At 43.5% G+C, this 20,946-nt stretch overlaps 1 protein-coding gene across 8 annotated transcripts in view; it reads right to left on the bottom strand.

Annotated features, from left to right (window-relative positions):
- raskol (Ras GTPase-activating protein raskol) overlaps positions 1-20,946 on the bottom strand; it is a 249,508-nt gene that overhangs the window by 14,130 nt on the left and 214,432 nt on the right. For 7 of the 8 annotated variants that reach the window (XM_065451149.1, XM_065451146.1, XM_065451148.1 and 4 more), the window contains 2 exons: positions 8,557-8,626; positions 1,908-2,095 (listed from right to left, as the gene is read on the bottom strand). In XM_065451149.1, coding sequence (XP_065307221.1) covers positions 1,908-2,095; positions 8,557-8,626 — 258 coding nt within the window. Of the gene's footprint in view, positions 1-1,907; positions 2,096-6,278; positions 6,311-8,556; positions 8,627-20,946 lie in introns of those variants that run through there. The other variant, XM_065451151.2, reaches the window with a different exon arrangement.

Genomic DNA, 20,946 nt, shown 5'->3' on the forward strand with positions numbered 1-20,946 from the left:
TATACATACACAGAGGATGTTTCAATGAACACTTTCAGAAATTTTTAAAGATTGCCTGTGGCAGATTGCACTATTCTAGTCTATGAGCTGGTTACTCGGAGAGGCAGATATTAGGTGCACAAAAAATTGAAATGCATAATCGACTAATTAACAAAAATTATCAAATTAAGTTTTTAACTAATTACTTATGGCAAATATTACAATTTACAAATTCTACCGGGTGAGACTGCAAGGCATACACACTTGAAAAGAATTATGTGGATGACACAATTTCCAAGATATGTGCTGTCAAACATGCGGTAAAAATGCACTGTTATTCCACTTACTTTCTCAAAACGCCGACTTATGCATTGAAGCCCAAAAGTAACTGGAACACCAATGCATTTCTCTGCAAAGTTGGGGAATTAATATCTTGAAGCTGATGTCATCCTGAGAATTCGTTCCAAGTGTAATTCGTTCCAAGTGTATCCGCCTTGCGAACTCACAGACTCACCTGCTGGAATTTGTAAACTGCAACATGTGCCACAAGGCAATTAGTTTCAAAGTTAGTTAGTGGATTTTTGTCAATTAGTCAATTATGCATTTCAATTTATCGTGCAAGTAATGACAGCCTCTTCGAGTCGAACATCTCATGGACCAGAATTGTGCTGTCTGCTACAGGCATTGTAAAAAACTTTTTACTGTCTGGTTAAAGCTGCCCGGTATATATTCCTGTGGCAGCTGCATCTACGAAAAACAGTTTATCTTGCCCACCACTTAAAATTTTTTTTATACATAGTAGAGACCTATCTTGATATCTGATAAGCTAAATAAAGTATTTCATTTGTTCTGAAGAATAAACAAAAACTGCAAAATTTGCCAATTTGTATTTTTCATTTAAAAAACCCAACTTTTCCACAAGCATTGCACTCTGTTGGACAAAGTGGACATTAGTTGTAACAAATCTCGTTTCACAAGCATGGGTTCCTATGTCACGGTGAGCACTAACACAGAGGCTAGCATCTTCTTTACTCAGTACAAATTATTTAAGAGTCCATTAAAGATACTAAGAAAGCGAAATTTGGTTACAAATTTTAGAAGTGTGTATAGTTGCATATTGAGTGAAGAATATTGCACTGAAGCGAAGCAAGTAAAATGCAAAAAATAATGCATTTACTAAAATGCCTTACTGGCACACAAACGAAAGATTTAGCAGAGCATTTCTTCCCCCCCCCCCTAATTACGGGAAAATGCGTTCATAATAGTAGTGATTGATTTGACATGTGCATTTTTCTGGAATGGACGAAGTAGCGCCTCCTCTTGAATCATGTGCTTAGTTTGACAGCCTCAGTGAATACAAGTGGAACTTTCTGGCATTATATTTCATTCACAAACAACACAGCAGAGGCCCTTGCCGGTGTGTTGCAAGATGCTATGGGATATCTCTTGCATTTACATCCAGCTCTCTCTGTGCACGCACACACCCACAGTCACAGACTTCAGACCTCTATAACAGCTTCTTTGCACTGCACATTGTCTTCGTACGCTATAGTACTGCCTTCCAAACACATGACAGATGTCACCACTCTCAGAGTCTCCATCGTGCACATAAACTCACACACAAAGCCAGGTGTCAATGTTGCATGATAACTCAGTGGTTGGTGCATCTGCCTCCAAAGTGCACATTGCTGCAGGGGCATGTTTGATCCCCTGTGGTGGTGGTGGACAAGGCTTATTTTCTTTCTTTGCCATATGGTGGGAGTGAAAATGAAAATGAGGAGGTAGCTTGATGGTGACTGCATACCATGAACAATGTATGGACAGACAAACAGAGCAAGCAAACCCAAATTCAAGTTTTTAACTGCTGTCGCAGTAAAAGATACAGGTGCGGCTTGCTACCAGCAAGTGCACAAGACAGTGATCTGTACCTGGTGATGATGCTCTTCATCTGGAGGTCCTTTTCTTGTCGACGCTGCTGCTGCTCTTCTGTGCTATCAGCCCCAAGTGTTGCTGAGAGTGGGTGCTGCTGCTGCTGTTGTAGCTGGGTCTCAGCTAGACTGAGCTTGCGCTGCAGCTGACCCATGAGCCGTTTCAGCTGGGCCACCTCCCGCTCATACTGTCACAAGTACATACACACACAAGGCCATGTAGGATAGCTGGCACTTCAGTCTAAGAGCATGTGTGCATGCCCACATACACACATTTAAGAGGAATATATTTTATGGTCCCATTCACATCGCGAGGTGAAAAAAAAAGAAGGCGGCTAAGGAAACCACCTTACTTGCACATGCCTATTTCAGCTAACTGGGCACTTAAATGTTGCACAAAATGTGCTTGGCTCTCTAAAACACTGTTTCTTATGTTGTCATCTCGTACACTTCACCTTTAACATCACTGTTTCTTACTAGAGTGTGCGAATATAAAAATTTTTGAATATGAATACTAGCACATGCATTTATTAGCAAGTTTCGTTACCTTAACATGTTTGGAATATTGCACTTATATTGTCAACAATAAAAAATTACACTAGTAAGCTGTTATACTTAAAGATTCTGTATTTGACTCATGTTAACTTGAGAAAGTGAGTAATTCCCACTAGCTGCCTGTTATCGCCAACCTATGCCTTATTATATAGCATCAAATGCCCATAACCTCAGTTATTTGACCATGTGTCAGCCATCCCTCATCACATTTGCTATCAAGCAATAAGCTCAGGATTGGGGCATGGCTGCCGAGGATTGGCCCATTGGATCTTTACTCCCATAAAGAGCATTTTTATTGCTGTTGGATACTTCTGCGCAGTTTCCCCCATCCCCTTTCGTTGCCCTCTAGATGCACCCTCACTGTCCGCAAGCCCGTGCCCCTGGCTACCAGGAAGCTGACTTTTCTGCACAGTGTGGCTGTCCAGTAGGTGAGCGTGCTTTACAGGCCAAATTTAGCCAGCAGCACGAAGTTGTTGCAAAATTCAGCACAATATCAGGCACATATTCTTAGATGAGATAGAAACAAATGCTAAGAACCGTGTTAGCTCCTGCACAGTCATCAATATATTCAATTTGTTTCAAATATTAGTATCAAACCAAATATTTAAAACATTTTGACAAATACTTAGTTTTCAAAACAAATACGAATATTAAATATGTAATACTCTATGATATTAGGAATTTTTGAATATTCGTACAACCCTACTTTTTAACCATCTTTTTATCCCATAGATCTTGGATGGATCCATGGATATTTTTACTCCACAGTATCTAAAAATATCATTCCAGTCTATCCAGCCTACCTCAGTTCTGCTGATAAATGCCCTTTTCACATTTTTCTATCTTAATTCGAAACGATAATAATGCTTTCAGATATTTTGTATGCAAAACGGTTGTCTATTTACAAAATTCACACTGAATTTAGTTTCTAGGCAGTGTAGCGAGGACTATGACAATATTTGTGACAACACAATGGCACTGGATGGTCTGGGGATCCTCTGTATTGTAAACACAAGCTTCTGCTACAAACATTTGCATAAAACATAGAAATAATTCCTGTAACTGCACACTAATAATAATGCCATCTTGCTGCAATCGCTCATTGAGGACTGAAAGCAGCAGTGTTGGTGTGACATATAATTTTCAGCAAGCATGCTTGGATGTGCCTAGTCACATAAAGCATGGTACAGTGAGTGTTCGTTACAATGAACCATGATAATCCACCAAGAAAGGTCCGCTCTCACACCTTTCTTGCATGCAGTGCAAGAAAGGTCCATCACATCCGATGTTTGTTCCATCCAAAATCAGGATTGTGGCATATAGTGAAATGTCAGAACTTCACATAGACTGCTGTCTATAGTTTCCGACCACGGGAACCCGAAGGTGATTGCAATAAACAACGAAAAAAAAAATGTGGAAAAGAAAAGAACAATGAAACTAAAATGAATAATAGGTCAATACACTAACTATTTACCACGCTAATCATACAACTACACTATAGTGGTGCGGCACCCTCTGTCTACCAACAAATGGCTGTTTTCTCGCAGAAGAGAATGAAGGTTACCCCACAATGGCAAGATTTACCGTTGGTGAAAAAATAGGTTCAAGCGACACTTCTGCCATTGCGGCCAGCTCCTGCCAGTGATATAAACATAGGCTACAGTTTGTTTTTCACACAAAACAATAAACCGCAGAATAAACTGATGCCATGATTTTATCTTTTGTGACAAGCGATGACCACTGTCAAACTTGTAGCATGAACGAGAGCTGCGATATGAGGCATGCTCAACTTGGAGCCTCAGTCCACTGCACTACATGTGAGATGGCTTGACCGCATCATGTGCTTTGCAGTCTGCAGGCAGTGAATAGCATCCCATTTTCTTTTTTTGTGCTTTTTTTGTGCAAATTAACGCAATGAGAAATAAAGCACTCATATTACATATATCGATGGATTTTGCCATCGTTGGAGATTTTTGAAGTGCTGTATGCAGGGATGGAAGTGGACAAACAATTTTTGGAGCAGCTCTGGCAGCTGCAAATTTGGCCCTTTAGAACAGGTTTGGAGCATGATTTGTGTGTTTTGGAGCAGTAAATACGCTTCTTGGAGCAGCTTGGTAAAGGTAAACATGAGTGAAATACAGGCAGATGAAGAAAAAGCTTTCTTTATTTGACTTTGCAGAACACTGTTAGATCGTAGCAAATCAGTTCTGCGGAATCCCGCTAGGCAAGCAAAATTTATAACAGGGAAAAGTCATCCACCCGATTGTAGCATGAAGCTAGAAAGGAAACCCATGTGGGTTTCTCGGAAACCACCATTAATTTACATATTGGATGTGCCAACTAAATGTGGCAAAGAAAAAAATAACTGAGGGTTTTCCGTGAACAGCGCCCACTCTATGTTGATAGGCTTTTGTTAATGCTAGTTGCATTCTTTTGTTCCACTGGGAACGAGGAACTAATATTTAGGTTTAATGAGCTAACATTTACTACCGTACTCATTTAATAAGGTGCCAATGCAAAGGTTATGGAATACATCAACAAATGAGCAATAACAGCGTATACAGCAACCTAGGTCTTGTGTGGTCCTTTTTTCCGACAGAAAACAAGAAAAAGCCTGTGAAATTTAAAAAAAGAATCATCAGAATGTCACTAATTCATTAGTTTTTGAGGAAAAAGAAAGCACTTGATTCTATTCAACAGAAATTCTCTTGATACAAAATTTTTGCTAGACCTTTATAGTCTAGAACTGTAATCAGTGCCGGCATATTAATTTGGTGCTCCCTTTAATAAGAGTAGACCATAGTGTATACAGACGATTCTCGTTCATTCGAACAAGCTTAATTTGAACTTTCGGTTTATTTGAACTGACGCTGTGGTCCTGTCAAAGTTATGTGTATTTCAATGGGTGAAAACACCCAGTAATTTGAATGCACAAGCATTAGCAACGGCTTATTCGAACATACCGCACTCCGACAATACTCTCAGCAGTGCGCCAATCATGCGGCGGCACCTCCGGCCAGCATCGCTCTGGCCCCGTCATAGAGGAAAAACTTATGAGAGACCCCTTATTGCTGTGTGCGCGGTTCCATATCCAAGTGCGATAACACCATCGCTGCAAAACCTACGCTGCAAGAGCAAGTGAAAGCGTGCGAGGGGAGCTGACATAGGGGTTCAATCTTGCCCACGCGAAAGAGACGAAGCCGAGAGAAAGCGCACTGTCTTCTGTCGCGCGAGGCATCCAACGTTGCGAAGCACTGGGGGGAGGGGGCGGCATTTTACTCTGCCCGCAACTGCGCATGTGGCGGCTGCATGTGGTTGTGTGGCTGTATATCGAGAGCGATCTGTGTTGGAGGCAGAGTCTAGGTAGGTCGGCGGCCCATAGCTTTGTGTATGCAGCGTGTCCTCCGCGCTAATTTTGCGTCGGAGCGATAGACAGCATGAATGTCACTTCACTCACTGCTGCTGCTGCATTTCCTCATGCCAGCCTTTTGATAGCGATTATCCGCAGTCATAGAGTGAGATGGGTTCACGTTTGCTTGTGCGCACGTGACACCATGCTTGTTAATTTGGTTAGTACGCTTATGTTTACAAGTTTATACTGCCGATAAAACTACTAACCTTGCTTCGTATAGCTGTCCACTAATTTGCTATCACAATCGATGCTTCACCTTTTGGGTGAAACTGCGACTTTTTTTACAATGATGAGTCTAAATCGTGACGCCCCAATGCAAAGGTCATCAAAGACAGTGCGCCACATCCGATTCTGTACAACAAGATGAGCCCTGAATACAAGTACGCGAAGGCGACACCCAGTACCTCATTCTCTTCGTATTCTGCACACGGCGATGCTGCAACAGAAGGAAGCACACCAACACGATTATGATCAAGGGCAATGGCTTTGTCATCTTCATAAGACATGATACGTTAAGAACATAGGACAAAGAACGTAAACGCAGTGCTGATCTGTCAGCAGATGAAAAAGAAGCACGCGAGCATGCAGCAGAAAGCAACTTTGGCGCTTCGGTGCCAGTCTTAGGTGCCAGAGGTAATTATCGCCATCCATCAACCTGGTGGTAAAGGAAATCCGCTTCCTTCCCACCCCTCCACGCAACTGCGCTGCCCTCACCCTGCCTCTCAACTCCCTCTCCTTCGATAGTCACCACGCGCACCCGCCTTCACGTCGGCGCCGCCGGCCCAGCGGCAGCTTAGCCTGCGCCTTTAAATTTCGTTTTCCGCGGTTACTGGGAAGCGAGCGTTGGCAGGCATGGCCAGTTTCGTGGTCCTCGCTTGCTGTTCACTTGCGCGCCGCAATATTTCACGACTCGCACCGTTCGAGCATCGTGCTATGGTGCATGAGTACTTCGACAAGTCCTCCTTTTAATTTGAACAAATTTTCAGGCCCGTTCGAGTTCAAATTATGGAGATTCGACTGTATCTTGATTTCTATGTACTGTAGGGATGCTCGCCTTTCACACGTCCCCTGATATTGTTTTTCCTGCATGGCTTGCATCTCCTGTAATCCGGCTTCGCCCTGTGGCTTTGAGCCAGTGGCGGTTGGTGTGGTTGCGGACTAATACGAGATGGCGCGAGTGCTGCGCTGCTAACACCACCTAATTGTGGGATTACTTGGTCCCAAAAGGGAGTAAGTAACCTGTTTCACTTTGGCTTAGGGCCAGCGACGACGACGGATGACACATGCGCTGACATGCTTTGCATAACCATCCAGAAAAAGGCTTCGGAGAGGGACACCGTTTGTGTGACTGTACACACGAATGAGTAGGCGTTGGTGTCCAGCATGGGGGCGAACATATTTGCTCAATATCCTGTGGTGGTGGGTTGGACTTCCTTGATTTGTCGCGCACCCATCAGCATGGTCTATTGGTAATAATTCAGCTGCCCTTGTGATTGTCTGCACTATTGTGTTGTCATTTCTTTGTCCCAAGAGCATGTCTGAGGCCCCACAGTACCAAAGTCACTGATAATTTGCTACATTCTTGTTATGCAATGCTAGGAGACACAAGCATGTGCAGCAGCATACCTTCTTGCTTAACATTTGTAAGCATTAAACTTTGTGAGACATTTTTAGATATTCAATTAAATATCTACTATTCGATATTCGCATGCCCCTACTCATAAAGTAGGTTGCAGGAGTTTGGAAAATCCATGCTATAAGCGGTACCGTGGTATAACCAAAACATCGCGTTCATAGCCATGTCAAATGGGCAACCACAAATTCAAACACAATTCATTGCACATTCGCCCTCCCCCCCACAAAAACCACAACTAAGTACGAAAAATAAGTTCTCTTCACAAGTGCCTTAGCAGCGGAAGAATAGTTTAATTTCATCTAGTGGTCTTTTTTTTTGTTTGCCTGTGCTTCGAAGCAGTCTGCCTATACATTGAGTTCCATGGGAGGAATACCGCTGGTCAGGAAATCCATGATATATTTGTTCCCACACTAGATGCATTATAGGTGGTTAACCGTGAGCTCAGCAGCACAACCTACAGCCACTAAGCCACCGTGACAGGTGATGTTTAAATGCACTAGGCTAAAGCACAAGTGTAAACGAAAGCCACGTCTTTGGACATGCCCCCGTTGCACTTCTGTACCATAAAAAATAACTCTTAAGAAGCTGCGCTGTTGACAACCTTAACAAAAAAGTGACCAGTGCACGGTGAATTGATAAAAGGGGCAACAGTACAAAAGCTTGTAGTGTGGGGGAAGGTATTTGTCCACAGTGCCATGCGCTGGTCACGCTTTATATAATTAGCTGCAGATACTCCACACAATTTCATCATAGTTTCAGCTGTTGTGCAGGCTGTATAGAAGTTGGATTTGGATGTGAGTAATAAAATATTGCTGCTATGAAAGACTGACCCCAGAAAGGCATATTCATTCCTATGATTTACACTATACAGGTTTTGCAGGCTGTCCATGACGCACAATGCACGTGGACAAGTGGTTTGATGCTGCCATAAAACCCAGATATTATTCCCCCTGGAGCCAAAAGTACTTCGTTAAAAGCAATTTAGAACTCCTGCTAAACAACAAAAAACTTCCCACCAAAAACCATGCAGTAGCAACAATACTTACTTCACGAAGACTTCTGTGGGGAAACCTCTCATCACTCTCTCGACTCCTTCCGGCCAGTTCACCAGCAGCTCTAAAACAGAGACGTTTTTCTTGTATGCATTGACACTATCCACTTAATTAGAATTATTCATAAAATAATGCAGTGATAACAGGACGAGGAAATGAGAAGGCCCATTTAGTGAAGCAGCTACCAAAGTTGCAGATTTCACAATTAAACAGATAACATCAAATTTAAATACAGAGATTCCGATATTTTGCTTAAAGTGTCCGAAATATGATTTCACACTTACTGCTGCACTGTTCTAGCTAAAATTTCGCAGAGAGAGTGTATGTGGAGTCTACGTCATTCAGCGTAACACTTGGCATAGTTATTGCCTGTTCTTTAAATAATAGAATAAGAAACTGCTTTTATTTATGAGAAAAATGGTTGCCATGAAAACGGCACTAGCATAAACTTGTGCCACCCACCTGCCTGCAGCTGCAGAAAATAGTCTTTCAAGGACGGTCGCCACGTGTTGCGTGCTCTTCTGAAACACGTGGCAACCCTCCTTGAACAGCTGATTTTTACAGCTGCCAGTAGAATGCGACATAAGTTTACAGGGTCTGCTCTGAAAGTAGAAGGACTAATTTTTTAAAAACAATTTTATTCATGAGTGTAGTACGAACGATTAGAATTTTTCAAAATAGCATCTTTCCGCATCTACACACTGCTGCCAACGAGTTTTCCAGTTTCTATACAACTCCAGGAACGTCTGGACCGGAATGCTGTTTAGCCCCCTGGTCGCGGCCTGTTGAACCGCCTCTACTAATCCTTGATGCTTCCTCTTGAGCGTCGATTTTATTCTCGGGAATAGAAAAAAGTCTCGTGGGGCCAAGTCGGGGCTGTAGGGGGGCTGAGACAGCGTTGCCACCTTGTGCTGGGCAAGATACTCCACTACGCGGAACGCTGTGTGGCTCGGCACGTTGTCATGGTGCAGCCACCAATTGTTGGCGATGGCTGGGTGGACACAAACAATGCGTTTTCGCAGTATTTTGAGGATTTCCACGTAAAAGTGCATTAACTGGTTGTCCAGGTGGTACGAACTCCTTGTGCATGACTCCATGTCGATCAAAAAAGCAAATGAGCATGGAATTTTGCTTGGATTTTCTCATTCGTGCTTTCCTGGGGCGTGGGGAAGAAGGGGTGTGCCATTCTGAGCTCTGCCGCTTGCTCTCCGGGTCGTAATCAAACACTCACGTCTTGTCACCGGTCACTACATTGTCCAAAAAGTCGCAGTCTTCATTCACATGATGAAGAAGATCCTGGCAGATTGCTTTCCGGTTTGCCTTTTGCTTCTCTGACAACCACTCGCAGCACGAACTTCGCGCACACTTTCTTCATGGCTAAGTTTTCTGTCAGGATCTCAAAAACTTTGGTTTGAAGAATGCTCAAGTCATCAGCAGTCATTCTGATACTCATCCTACGATCACTGTTCAGTAAATTTTTCAGTCGCGACACATTTTCATTGGTCTTGCTGGTCGAATGGCGTCCGGAGCGGTTGTTGTCTTCCACTTTTTCCCTACCTTCGCGGAACAGCTTGTGCCGCTTAAAAATACCTGATCTACCCATGGCAGCATCACCGTAGGCCTCCTTAATCACGTCGTGAGTCTCTTTGCCCATTTTACCAAGCTTTACACAAAATTTGATCGCGTATCACTGATTCAGTAAACGCTCCATGATTCTCCGTGACGAGGTGTTTCGACAGGGGTTCACAGTACAACCAACCTGCTCTTTTGAACGGCCGAAAGCCGACTGCCGATTTTTCCCAGCGTTCCCAATATCTCGCTTCACGAATCCTGTGCGCGCAGACCGCGCCTCGTCCGCCCGTTCGCCCAGAAAAAAAAAAAAAAAAAGACAGTCCTACTACTTTCAGAACAGACCCTGTATGCTAGAGCTGTCTTGGTAGCAGCTTGCATCTCCATAAATGAAGGCAACTCCATTTTTTCCTAAAAACCAGGCAATTAACTGTGTCAAGTGTTACACTGAATGACGCATACTTCAAAGTTAGATTTTTCTGTAAAATTTCAGCATGAACAGTGCAGCGGCAGGTGCGAAATTTATTTTCTTCAAACATTTTAAGCGAAATATGCCCACCCCTGTAGTCTTTTATGTGAACATTTGATACTTTCAAACATTCGATTGAATAATATGCTATTTTATATTTGGTTTTGTTAGAATTAAGCATTTGAAATGGACGCATACAAATATGAGCATGTACAACCGACAGTTTTGGTTTTGGTGAGCAAGTTGCATTGCCATTAACACGGCTCAGAGCAAAGACAAACCAAACGAAGAGCTCATTTACATTCAGTGTGGGTGTGGGTGTGTGCTTGTGTGCGTGCGGTGAAGCGCATTTGCCACGCAGTGAAGCATATCAAAAGTAATAGGAGGCACAGTCATGGGGCCTTTGCTGCTGTTTATGGCTACCTGACAATATCAGCTCAAGTACTCATACTGTGCTGCCTCTTCACGCATCTGTATTTAACAGTTGGTGGCCGATATTAGAATGCATTATGTAACCGTGCTAACGACAATGGACGAAGAAGGGAACACGCTTGTCTGCACTTGTCCTGTGTGTTTCCTTCTTCGTCCGTTGTCGTTTGCGCGGTTACATAATGCATTCCAATCACGCATCTTGACAACACCAGCCACTAGGTGGAAACCTCTGTCTACTACTAATCTGGCGAAGTGCCTAACATGGTTTCCAAACTACAAATTTCACCAAGTAGCAAGCTTGGCAACATTTTCAGATCCTCGTTATAAAGTAGTTGAGTATACCAGGATGCTCCAAGAGCTAGATTAGTCAATCAACACGCAGAAATTTTCACTTGCTTCTGGCAGCAATTTTCACTGCCACAAGCAAAGGTTGAAAGATATGTGCATGATGAAATTTTGGGCCAAAAAGAAGATCCACATGAGTGGTGGTGTAAGCATGGTGCCCACTGTTGGCCTGCACTCTTAAAAAGATTTGCATCCTTTGGGGCTTTTCTTGTCCCACAACAATAATCGTGATCTGCCTTGCTTGTGTTTCTTTTCTTGAAAAATCTGTGCTCGCTACTGTCTTGTTGAGACTGCTATGTCACGCTGATAACACACATGTTGTTTGTGACCTGAATGTACCGGGCTCCCAGTTAAAGAAAGGAAACGTAAGCAAGGCAGATGATGATTATTGCTGTGGTACAAGATACACCCCAGAAGGGTGCCAACTTTTTTTTCTTTAGAGTGTGGCTTGTGAAGGGATACTTTCTGGTACCAGGCACTAGTGTGTCCAGTGAGCAGCTCTTTTTGGTGCCTGAAGGAATTGTGGCATGCAGGAGGGTCAAACATGTCGAGCAGCTATCCTTCCTTCAGGGGAGGCATTCTGTAAGAGTACACCTAGTGGACTCTTTTACGGAATGCCCTCCCCAGCACAACATTAAATAACTGCAGTTATGATATTGACAAGCAAAAGTGTTGTAATACAGAATTTTGCTGACCACGTACAGTAGCTGACAAATTTTTCGGACTCCAAAAATTCGAACTTGATGGATATTGTGGACTTAATAAATGCACTGTCAGGGTTCCCATAGCGCTAATTCAATTGCACAATCAATTTTACAAACTAAATCACTTATTCCAAGCCATGCTACCCGCTCTTGGAGGCCTCCATGTTGGATATTCCGCTGGCTCGACTTCCAGTTGCCCCCTTTATAGCCTTGAAGATTGGGTGACGAACGTTATCAATAGAAAGCACATGATACCCTTCAGTCTCGAAGGCCATACCCGCTCTTCCTTGACTGACAAAAAGCTACAGGAGACGCTTATTTTTTTCCGGTCAGCACAACCATCACAATCACTTGGGGCAGAACCGCCCCCCTCCCTCCTTTCTTAAAGTTTTGGTCACCATTCTGCATGTGGTGTGTCCACAGAGAAAATTTGTCTTGGAGATGTTGCATCATTGTGTGTGTGCGGCTTTGCATTCATGTGCTCGGTGCCACCTCCTGTGTCTTTGCCAGAGCCAAGTGGTGTGAAGAAATGTGGCTTGTTTTTTTTTAATCTCCATGGCAATCTCTGTTGCAGAGATTGCCAACACGGTGATGCTCTTGGCAACTGCATATGGAGATGTCACTCTTGTGCAAATCCATGCAAATCTGATCTCCTCCAAGCCTAATATGAGGCAGGGCATTACTAGAGATATTTTTTTAAGCCGTTCTAAGCCTACCCAATAATTCTCTTTTTTGGCTGAACAAATTTTTCAGTCCTCACAAGGTCCCGAAAATTGGCTGGCGACTGTAGCATAATTTTCCTGTACATTATTTGCTGTGCCAAATTTCAATGTAACGAAATTTCAAGTAACGAAGCAAACTGCCCATTTTAGTGACTTTGTTATATTACGGTTTAATTGTCTACACACACACACACACACACACACACACACACACACACACACACACACACACACACACACACACGCACGCACGCACGCACACGCACGCACACATTCTATGCTCTTTACAACGGGCCTGCATACAACAGACTTTAGGATATAACGGAATATATTTCAGCCTTAGTTTATTCCACCTATTTTATTAATGCAACGAAGTTAGCTTTTAACGGACCCTGCTGCAACGGATTATCGGCTACAGTGGACAAAATGAGCGGCAATTGTTTTCAACATCGGGCAAACATACTTTTGCCGTGTCAACACAGACTATCGTAGTTCAACATCGCGCGGAAGAGAAAAAAAAAAGGCGCGACAGAAACGCCCCGTTTTCATTCGTGTGTGAGTCAGGGGGGGGGGGGAGAGAGAGAGAGAGAGAGAGAGAGAGGTACTATTCCGGTGGCTGCTGCTTACAGCGTTGCTGCTGTATCTTGAAAGCGATCTGTGATGTGGACAAAGTGCGTGCCCGTGCAGGCACCATATATTGAAGGAGGTCATCGATTTAGACAAAGTGCGGCCAGTGCTGGTAGCTTCGTATGCGCTGTGCTTTCGACGTTTAGTTCACATTGAAGCGAGACTGCAAGAAGGTCAATTATGTTGCTGCTGCTCTCGCGCTTATCTTACTTAATTTGCTATCGCAATCAATGCTTTGCCTTTCAGGCGAAACTGTGACTTCTTTTGTTTGTTTTTTACTTTGGACATTCGTCACTCACTCTTCGCAATAAAGTTGTTCGACATCACGATGAAAGTTTCGGAAGTGAGGTGTTTAGGGTGTTACCGACTTCGGATAAAATGGATGTCTTTTGTAAGATTATCAGGGTCTGTTGTAATGAGAATCAACTGTGTGTGTGTGTATATATATATATATACATATATATAAATACACATATAAAAGGAAAAGTAACCCCAGGAGGGAGTGCAATAAAAAATAAAAAGAAAGAATTATGGGGAAAGCACCAAAGCATGTGATGGCAAGCAGTATTTCCTAGTTGTCTTTTGTGGCTGCGCTGTGTCCGTCACCTGCTTGTTCCCTGCGCCACTCGCATGTTCACTAGGAAGTTGTAATGTGTGGATAATCATGTGGATGCTCCAGAGTGTTGGCGTTGCAACAGTGACAATGCTTCCGCATACTGAGGCCGCGAACTAAAGGCATCAAATGCGGCGAGCAGAAAGCGAGTAGCATGGGTCGGAAGAAGTTGCAGCAATTCTGGTGGTCAGAAGCACTCAAGCCTACTACGAACCAAGGCATACACGGTGTGGTGTTCTCAAAGTTCAAAGTGCAATGTGCACACTTCCTATGATTCCCCAAGTGAAAGCAGGGAGAAAACAGCACCAGAGGAGATTGCCTTGGTGAGGCTGGATGCCTGGCGTGACGCTCCTTTCTAGTTTTTTTTCTTTCTTCCATGTTACCATCGCCAATTGATTTTTCAGACCTGCTCGATAACTCAAACATCCCTACGGCACTGCCACATTTTCTATTGAATCAATGCATAATGGTGATATAAGTTTTGGACATTGTACCGTGTGTTGCTAAATTTTTCGGATGTAATCAACGTACACAATGTCAGAAAAATAGCTGCCACGCAGACAGTTGGTGCCATTCAGGTTGTCCCGTGCAGATGAACTTTTATTGAACAGCTTGTTTCTTGGCTTTCCAAGAGCCCCATGGCTGCTACAAATAGATCTCCATTGACTCAGCACCAAGCCGTACTATGGCTATCAACACCTGCCAAAGCAGCATTAGTTCAAGCCTAACAACCAAGGCCCTGTCAAATACTCGCTGCTGGTGGTGGGCAGCAAACCACCGGGAGAAGATTGCCGCTATGCTGGTATGTTCGTAAGATAGGCTCATCGGTGACTGCAGACAGAGATTACGAGCACAGGCTAGACTGAGGGCTGTAGAAGTTGTAGAAATGTTGCAGGTAATGAGGTGACAACTGCAGTGAGAGTGCCTATCATATTCGTTTGCACTTGCATTACTTTTCTGAATGGGTTAAACGGACACTAAGGAGAAACATTAAATAATTTAATTTAGACTGATAAAGTATCCTTTCAGAACTATAAATTTCATTGCTATAGGCTGATTATTAGAAGAGAAAATGAAGGCCAAAGTTTAGTTTATTAAATTTCGCACAGAAACTGCAGCACAGCTATGCCAGTGTACGATTTTATGTATTTCAAAGCATCTTTTTTTTTGTATGTGGGCCATTGTGGCTCAGTAAAAGTTCTTGAACCTTGCTAAGTTCAATCCTCGGCTTGTAGTAAGTCTTTAGCAATAAAAAGTTAACTAGGCCCAAACAGACACCATCAAAACCAAAGATGTCATGGCGAATGATGTGAGAACTTAAAGACAGCGTTGTCAATCTTTCACTACTGTGTTTTTTCTGGCTTACCACACATCTTCTCACGATAAGAGAGGCTTTTTTGGTATTGTATAAAGATAATTTACTAATACAGTGCAAATATCTCTTTTTCTCTTTGGTGTCCCTTTAAGCTCCCGTGTAGGTGGAAAGCGCCGAGCTGAATATGAATACTGCAGCCTAAAATGGCACCGCCACACAGCCAAGGTCACACTTTGCGGCATTGTGACAATGTTCGACTAATATTGGGCTGCATAATGGGTAAACGCAAAATGCTCTTGTGGCCTCGACTATCACGATATTTCTAACAGACTGAACTACAAAGCCGAGCAAAAATCTGAAAAAAAAAAAAAAAATTTCTGCACTGCTGGAATTGTGTTGTATATCTAAATAACAACCCTTTGAAAAATCAACACCGATTCCAAAAATGTAACTGCTTCCATATTTTCTAGTAGAGTAGCTGGAAAACAGTGGTGGGAACTTGTCCAAATTAATGCAACACCCTTTATGACCCCTGGAGACTACTATTGTAGCATGTTTGTCCTCCTTGGATTTGCTGTCATCCATAGGAAATTACACTCACTTTAACTCGAAGACAGAAGTGCATCTACAAGGTCACTATGTTTAGTTTAGGGCTATAAATGTGAAAACAAATCCTCAGCACTGTCGTCGTCTTTCGGCAGTTGCACTGATGAACCCATCATTAATTTTAGAAAATAATATCATTCTTGGGCACTTTCCTATGCAATGATCACAACTTGTCACATAAAGAGGTTTTTACATTTCCATTCTACTGCCTCTCTTCATTGTGAACTGTGGAACTGGCACTTATGGAAGTAAGTAACAAGGTGGACTTGGCTTAAAATACAAAAGAAATTATGACTGTCATCTGAGCTTATCATAAATTGTTGAAGTTGTTAATGTCATCTTGCAACCTATACACTTCCTAAATGTTTGTATAAAGGAGTGAGAGCCCTGTGATAAATCTGAATGAAAACAATGCTAGATGTAGTATTAACCCTCTGATGCAGAATTTTGTATGGTGAAATGTGCATTTGGCACAGCCACAAAAGGTTTTCAGCTATAAAAATGTTCTGTTAAATATGTGCATAAAGTATTGAAAGCAGAATGATCACTTCTGCATTAAAGGGACACAAAGAGAAAAATGATTTCTCCTGTATCAGTAAATTGCCCTTCCACTATATAAAAAACACCCCTCTTACCACGACAAGATGCTTGGTAAACCAGAAAAAGCACAATAACAAAAGATGGGTGGTGACGCCTCCTTAAAATTCCAGCACCAGCTGGCCGTGACGTTATGGATTTTGACAGCGTCCTCTAAAGCCTAGTTAATTTTTTCAGTGGTAAAGGTAGACTACATTGTGTTCTAAAGGAGCCAAAGATTGAGCATGGCGACTTTCAGGGACTTTTGCTGAGCCAACACAACCTAAATGCAAAAAAAAGTGGTCTCCAATCCATGCTGTGAAAGTAGTTGGACAGCGAAGCTGTTAACGAAAACTAGAATGATTACCCATTGCATTGTAGCTTAGAATTATTCACATGGCAACATTCACATGCACTTTACCTAATTATTAGCCTAAGCTGTTTCAATGGCCTGTGACTTGGCTTGCGCTGCTACTACAAGCACCTACAAAGAGTGGGCCAGAGAGAAGAGAAATGCACTTAAGCATACTTTCACCGTGCCTCGTATGCACCCTACTGTTCCGGAGTCTTCACTCTATGTAGCCTTACCATAGCACTGTCACAACACAAATCAGTTGCTAGGCAGGTTCTTCTTTCACATATGAAAGTGTAGTTATGTCATTCCCTGCTTCAAATGCTGGAATTGCCACTTCCAGTCATCTGCAGCTTATGCATTCATAATCTTTACCGGGAAACGCTGGTGGTGAACGCTATGTGCGAAGGCGAGCTTTCTGGTTCTTTTTTTCTTTACCCCGCATGGCAGGTGCCGCCACTGCTACAGATGCACGGAGTCGAGCGCGATCTGCTGGTGCTGCAGGGAACCCAAAGGCATGCGCCCCCTAATATGTTGCCCATGGAGATGACAGACCCACTGGGACGTAGAGCTATGCAGCTTCACTGTAAAAGTACTTTGAAATCTCAATGACAAAGGCATTGGGTATTCAGTGCGAAATTCAAAATCTTAAACATGGACCTTTACTTTCTCTTCTAATAATCAACCTATTATTTAGAAATTAACGACACTAGAGTTTTTGAAAAACACTTCATCTATCTAAACTGATTTAGTGTTTTGCTTTAGTGTCCCTTTAACCCTTTCAGCGTCAATGAAGTAAATATACGGTGCTGTGAACAAGACCAAAATGGTCGATACCGTATATTTACAGAGCCTTCTGTACGTTTAAAAAGCACGTCAAATTTTCTCCTGGCATGTGCTGCCACTATGTGGGAATACAGGGAATTTTTCTCTTGCACCTCCCTCTCTCCGTTTTCGTTGCACGGTTTGTTTCAGAACTAGTTTGTTTGCTCCAGTGCATCTGTATACTACCACTCGCGCATTGGTGCACGGGCGGGCAGGTGGTGGTTAGTTTGGGTTTTGTTCCACGGGTGGTTTAGGCTCCTTGCGCTCGCAAAACTGATGGCTATCTCATTACTAATTGCTCAAAGGGCGACCGCCTGTGACTCACTTGTTTATTGCTCACGGAGTGCACATAAGAAGGATGCCATCATGCATGCGTTTCCTCTTTTTTTTTTTGTAGACTTGCGAAAACTAATCGCCTCTGGTTGGCGATAAGATGAAGATTAGCGGAAGTTTGTCACACGTTTTGCTTTTTTGACGGGCACACAACTACACAGTTTTCTTGAGTGCACTCGCCTATGCAGTTCGATTACGCTATGGACGTAAATATTAGTATAAGAGCAGGAACATTTGAGACTTGCGAAATATTCTCGTGTGTGCATATTCTAAGCCTTGAACTGAGTGTATAACAATGCATCAAATTTTTAATTCTTATAAGTTTATTTCCTTTTTTTATTGTTGTTATTCATGAATAAACGGTATACATATAGCAATGCAAAATATTTTTTTTCTCACTTCACAGTCACCTTAGAAAAATTATGGTAAATTTTTTGACAGGTCCTTCTGAAGAATTTAAATCTGCAATAAGAAAGATCAACCCTGGGCGGTCGCACATGGCAAAAAATATCGACTCTGAAAGAGTTAAAGCTGCAGTGTAGGGGCATTTGATCTTATGGCTAAGTTAGGCATGGTGAATTGTGCATTAGGCAAAGCCCATAATAAAATTTTGATCGAAACAATTAACTTACAGTTAGAAAATTCTATTAAAGGGCCCCTGAAACGGTTCGGACAAATTTTGTAGATGCGTAGGGTACAGCTTAAGTAGAACATTCGCACCACAATTTAAGTGAAGCGTTACGTATTAATGGAGCTACAAGCTATCAGAAGTTACCCTCCTCCCCAGCTATGCTTTTCCTCCTCAACTCGTTCGCCGAGCGAGCGGGGCTAAGCTCCGCCTTCACTGGTCCTGTGTCACGATGCGACGTCACATCGTCCACTTCCGGTTGTTTTGGAGCCCGCCCCCGCCCGCGCAACACCTCTCTGCTAGCCGCTTGGCTGTCGACCCCAAGCGAGTGCTATCGAAGCAGCGTGCGTTGCGAGCATTCTGTCGTAGCGCCGAACGTGTCTGGTATTCCGTTAACCACAGGCAAGCTGGTCATTTCGGCAAATGACTGGAGGCTGTTAGATATGGAGCTGTTTCCTGCGATTACTTCGAGTTCCCCAAACCACTTCGAAACGCAGCACAGCTAATTGAGGAATGCAGAAGCAGGAAAGCACATTCCAGAGGAGCACCAGACAAGTGCAAACAAGTTCACGAGCCAACAAGTTTGTAAGCCGCCGGTAGCTATTCTCTGCTTGACTCTTCCAGAAAGCGAGGGGATAGCACGGCATTGTTGGAAGTAAAGTGGGTGCAAACCAAGACGGCGGTAATGCGCCGTGACAGCCAGACGTGCCGGGAAGGCCCAAGCGTACCTCTTCATCGCCTTTGAAGAAGACAATTGCTACCGCTGAGGGGCCGCAGCACCGGGATCAAGTGATCAAGAGAGGAGGACCAGGCGCCGACTCTCTTCGCCGGGTATGACACCATCGCACGGGCGCCTACCATTGGCTGAAAGTGGCGTCATCGGAGCGGACTCTCCTATTGGTCAAACATGACGTGACTTACAGTGCTCGAAGGGTTTATAAGAAGCGTTCCAGAGAGACCAGAGCATTCCCTGATTCCCGGATTCACCTCTCTCGAACTTCTTGCCGCGGGCCGCAGCGTCCGAGTTGCTGCCGGCCCGTAATGACTGTACGACTGTTCATTGACTCTCACGTCTCTGTATATAATGTAGAATAAATACTCCAAAGTTTGGTTTTCATCCCGAAGTCCGTCCTTCAACCCCTACAAGGCATAAACTCAAGCTGATGAAGGAACTTTGGCGTAGACGTACGTGAGCGGCCTGATCGGTCTGCACAGTCCAGACACTTGTTGGCGCAGCGCTTAACCAGCCAAACAAAGCGCTAATATTGCTCTAACCAAGTGTAAAACATTTTAAACATTTATAAAAACAACGTGTTGATGATTACACTCCTGCGAAAAATACGCACCAGCAGCAAAGAAGAATGAATACGCTTCGTTGCTGCTACAGTGTATGGTTGAGCTCTATGCCACCAGATGGCTGCACCGTGCAGACCATTCACATTTGCCCTTCTGCTCATCTCGGCTCGTCCCGTTACGGCACAGTCAAGCGGCCAGACCCTGTCCCCTTGCGCTTACGTTTGCCCTAATACGGGATTCGCGAAAGGCTGTTGCGTTAGTAATCTTCCGGTGTAAAGTGACGGCCACAAACACGCAAATCCTGGCGCCGATCGGATAGCGGCAGTCCGATGCGCAGCAGCCAGTTCGCTCGTACGCTGCCTTGCAGAGGGACACGATGTCACAGCTTGACATATTGCCAGTCGCTACGTTTGCAGTCCACAAGGCAACAAAGTCGAATCATAGTGCTCGCGAAAAAACTGAGACCAACTCTGACCGCGGAGCTCTCGTCAAAATGGAGTACGTTGTAACACAAGCAGACGACACTTGCTGTGTGCCGGAAGTGCTTAAGTGTACTGAAAAATTGTTCTTGTACATTCTCTTTATGCTACTTTCTTTTTATAAAAACAAATTAACTAACATTCCAATATTACGAAGATCATTTGTTTACCATAAAGTTGGAAAAATTATCGATCACGCGCCCTGGTCAGCCAATCGTATAGCTCGCCCCACTGACATCATATAGTGATTTCGGTCATATGGGTAGGGGTGGCTTAAAATTCCGCCGAGCAGTGCGCTGCGATCGGCAGCGATGTGCATTTTTAAACCCTTATAATAAATTACACGCTTTACGCAGAGCACTTAGATGTGTCAATTAATGATCAGAAGGACCTACTCTAACGACTCAGTACGTTTGTAGAAAATCGTCAAAAATGTTTCAGGGTCCCTTTAAGAACAGATACAAAGGCTGGTTGCAGTAGTGAGCAAGGACAG

Source organism: Dermacentor albipictus, chromosome 1 (assembly GCF_038994185.2).
Source record: "Dermacentor albipictus isolate Rhodes 1998 colony chromosome 1, USDA_Dalb.pri_finalv2, whole genome shotgun sequence".
Classification (NCBI taxonomy): Eukaryota; Metazoa; Arthropoda; class Arachnida; order Ixodida; family Ixodidae; genus Dermacentor; species Dermacentor albipictus.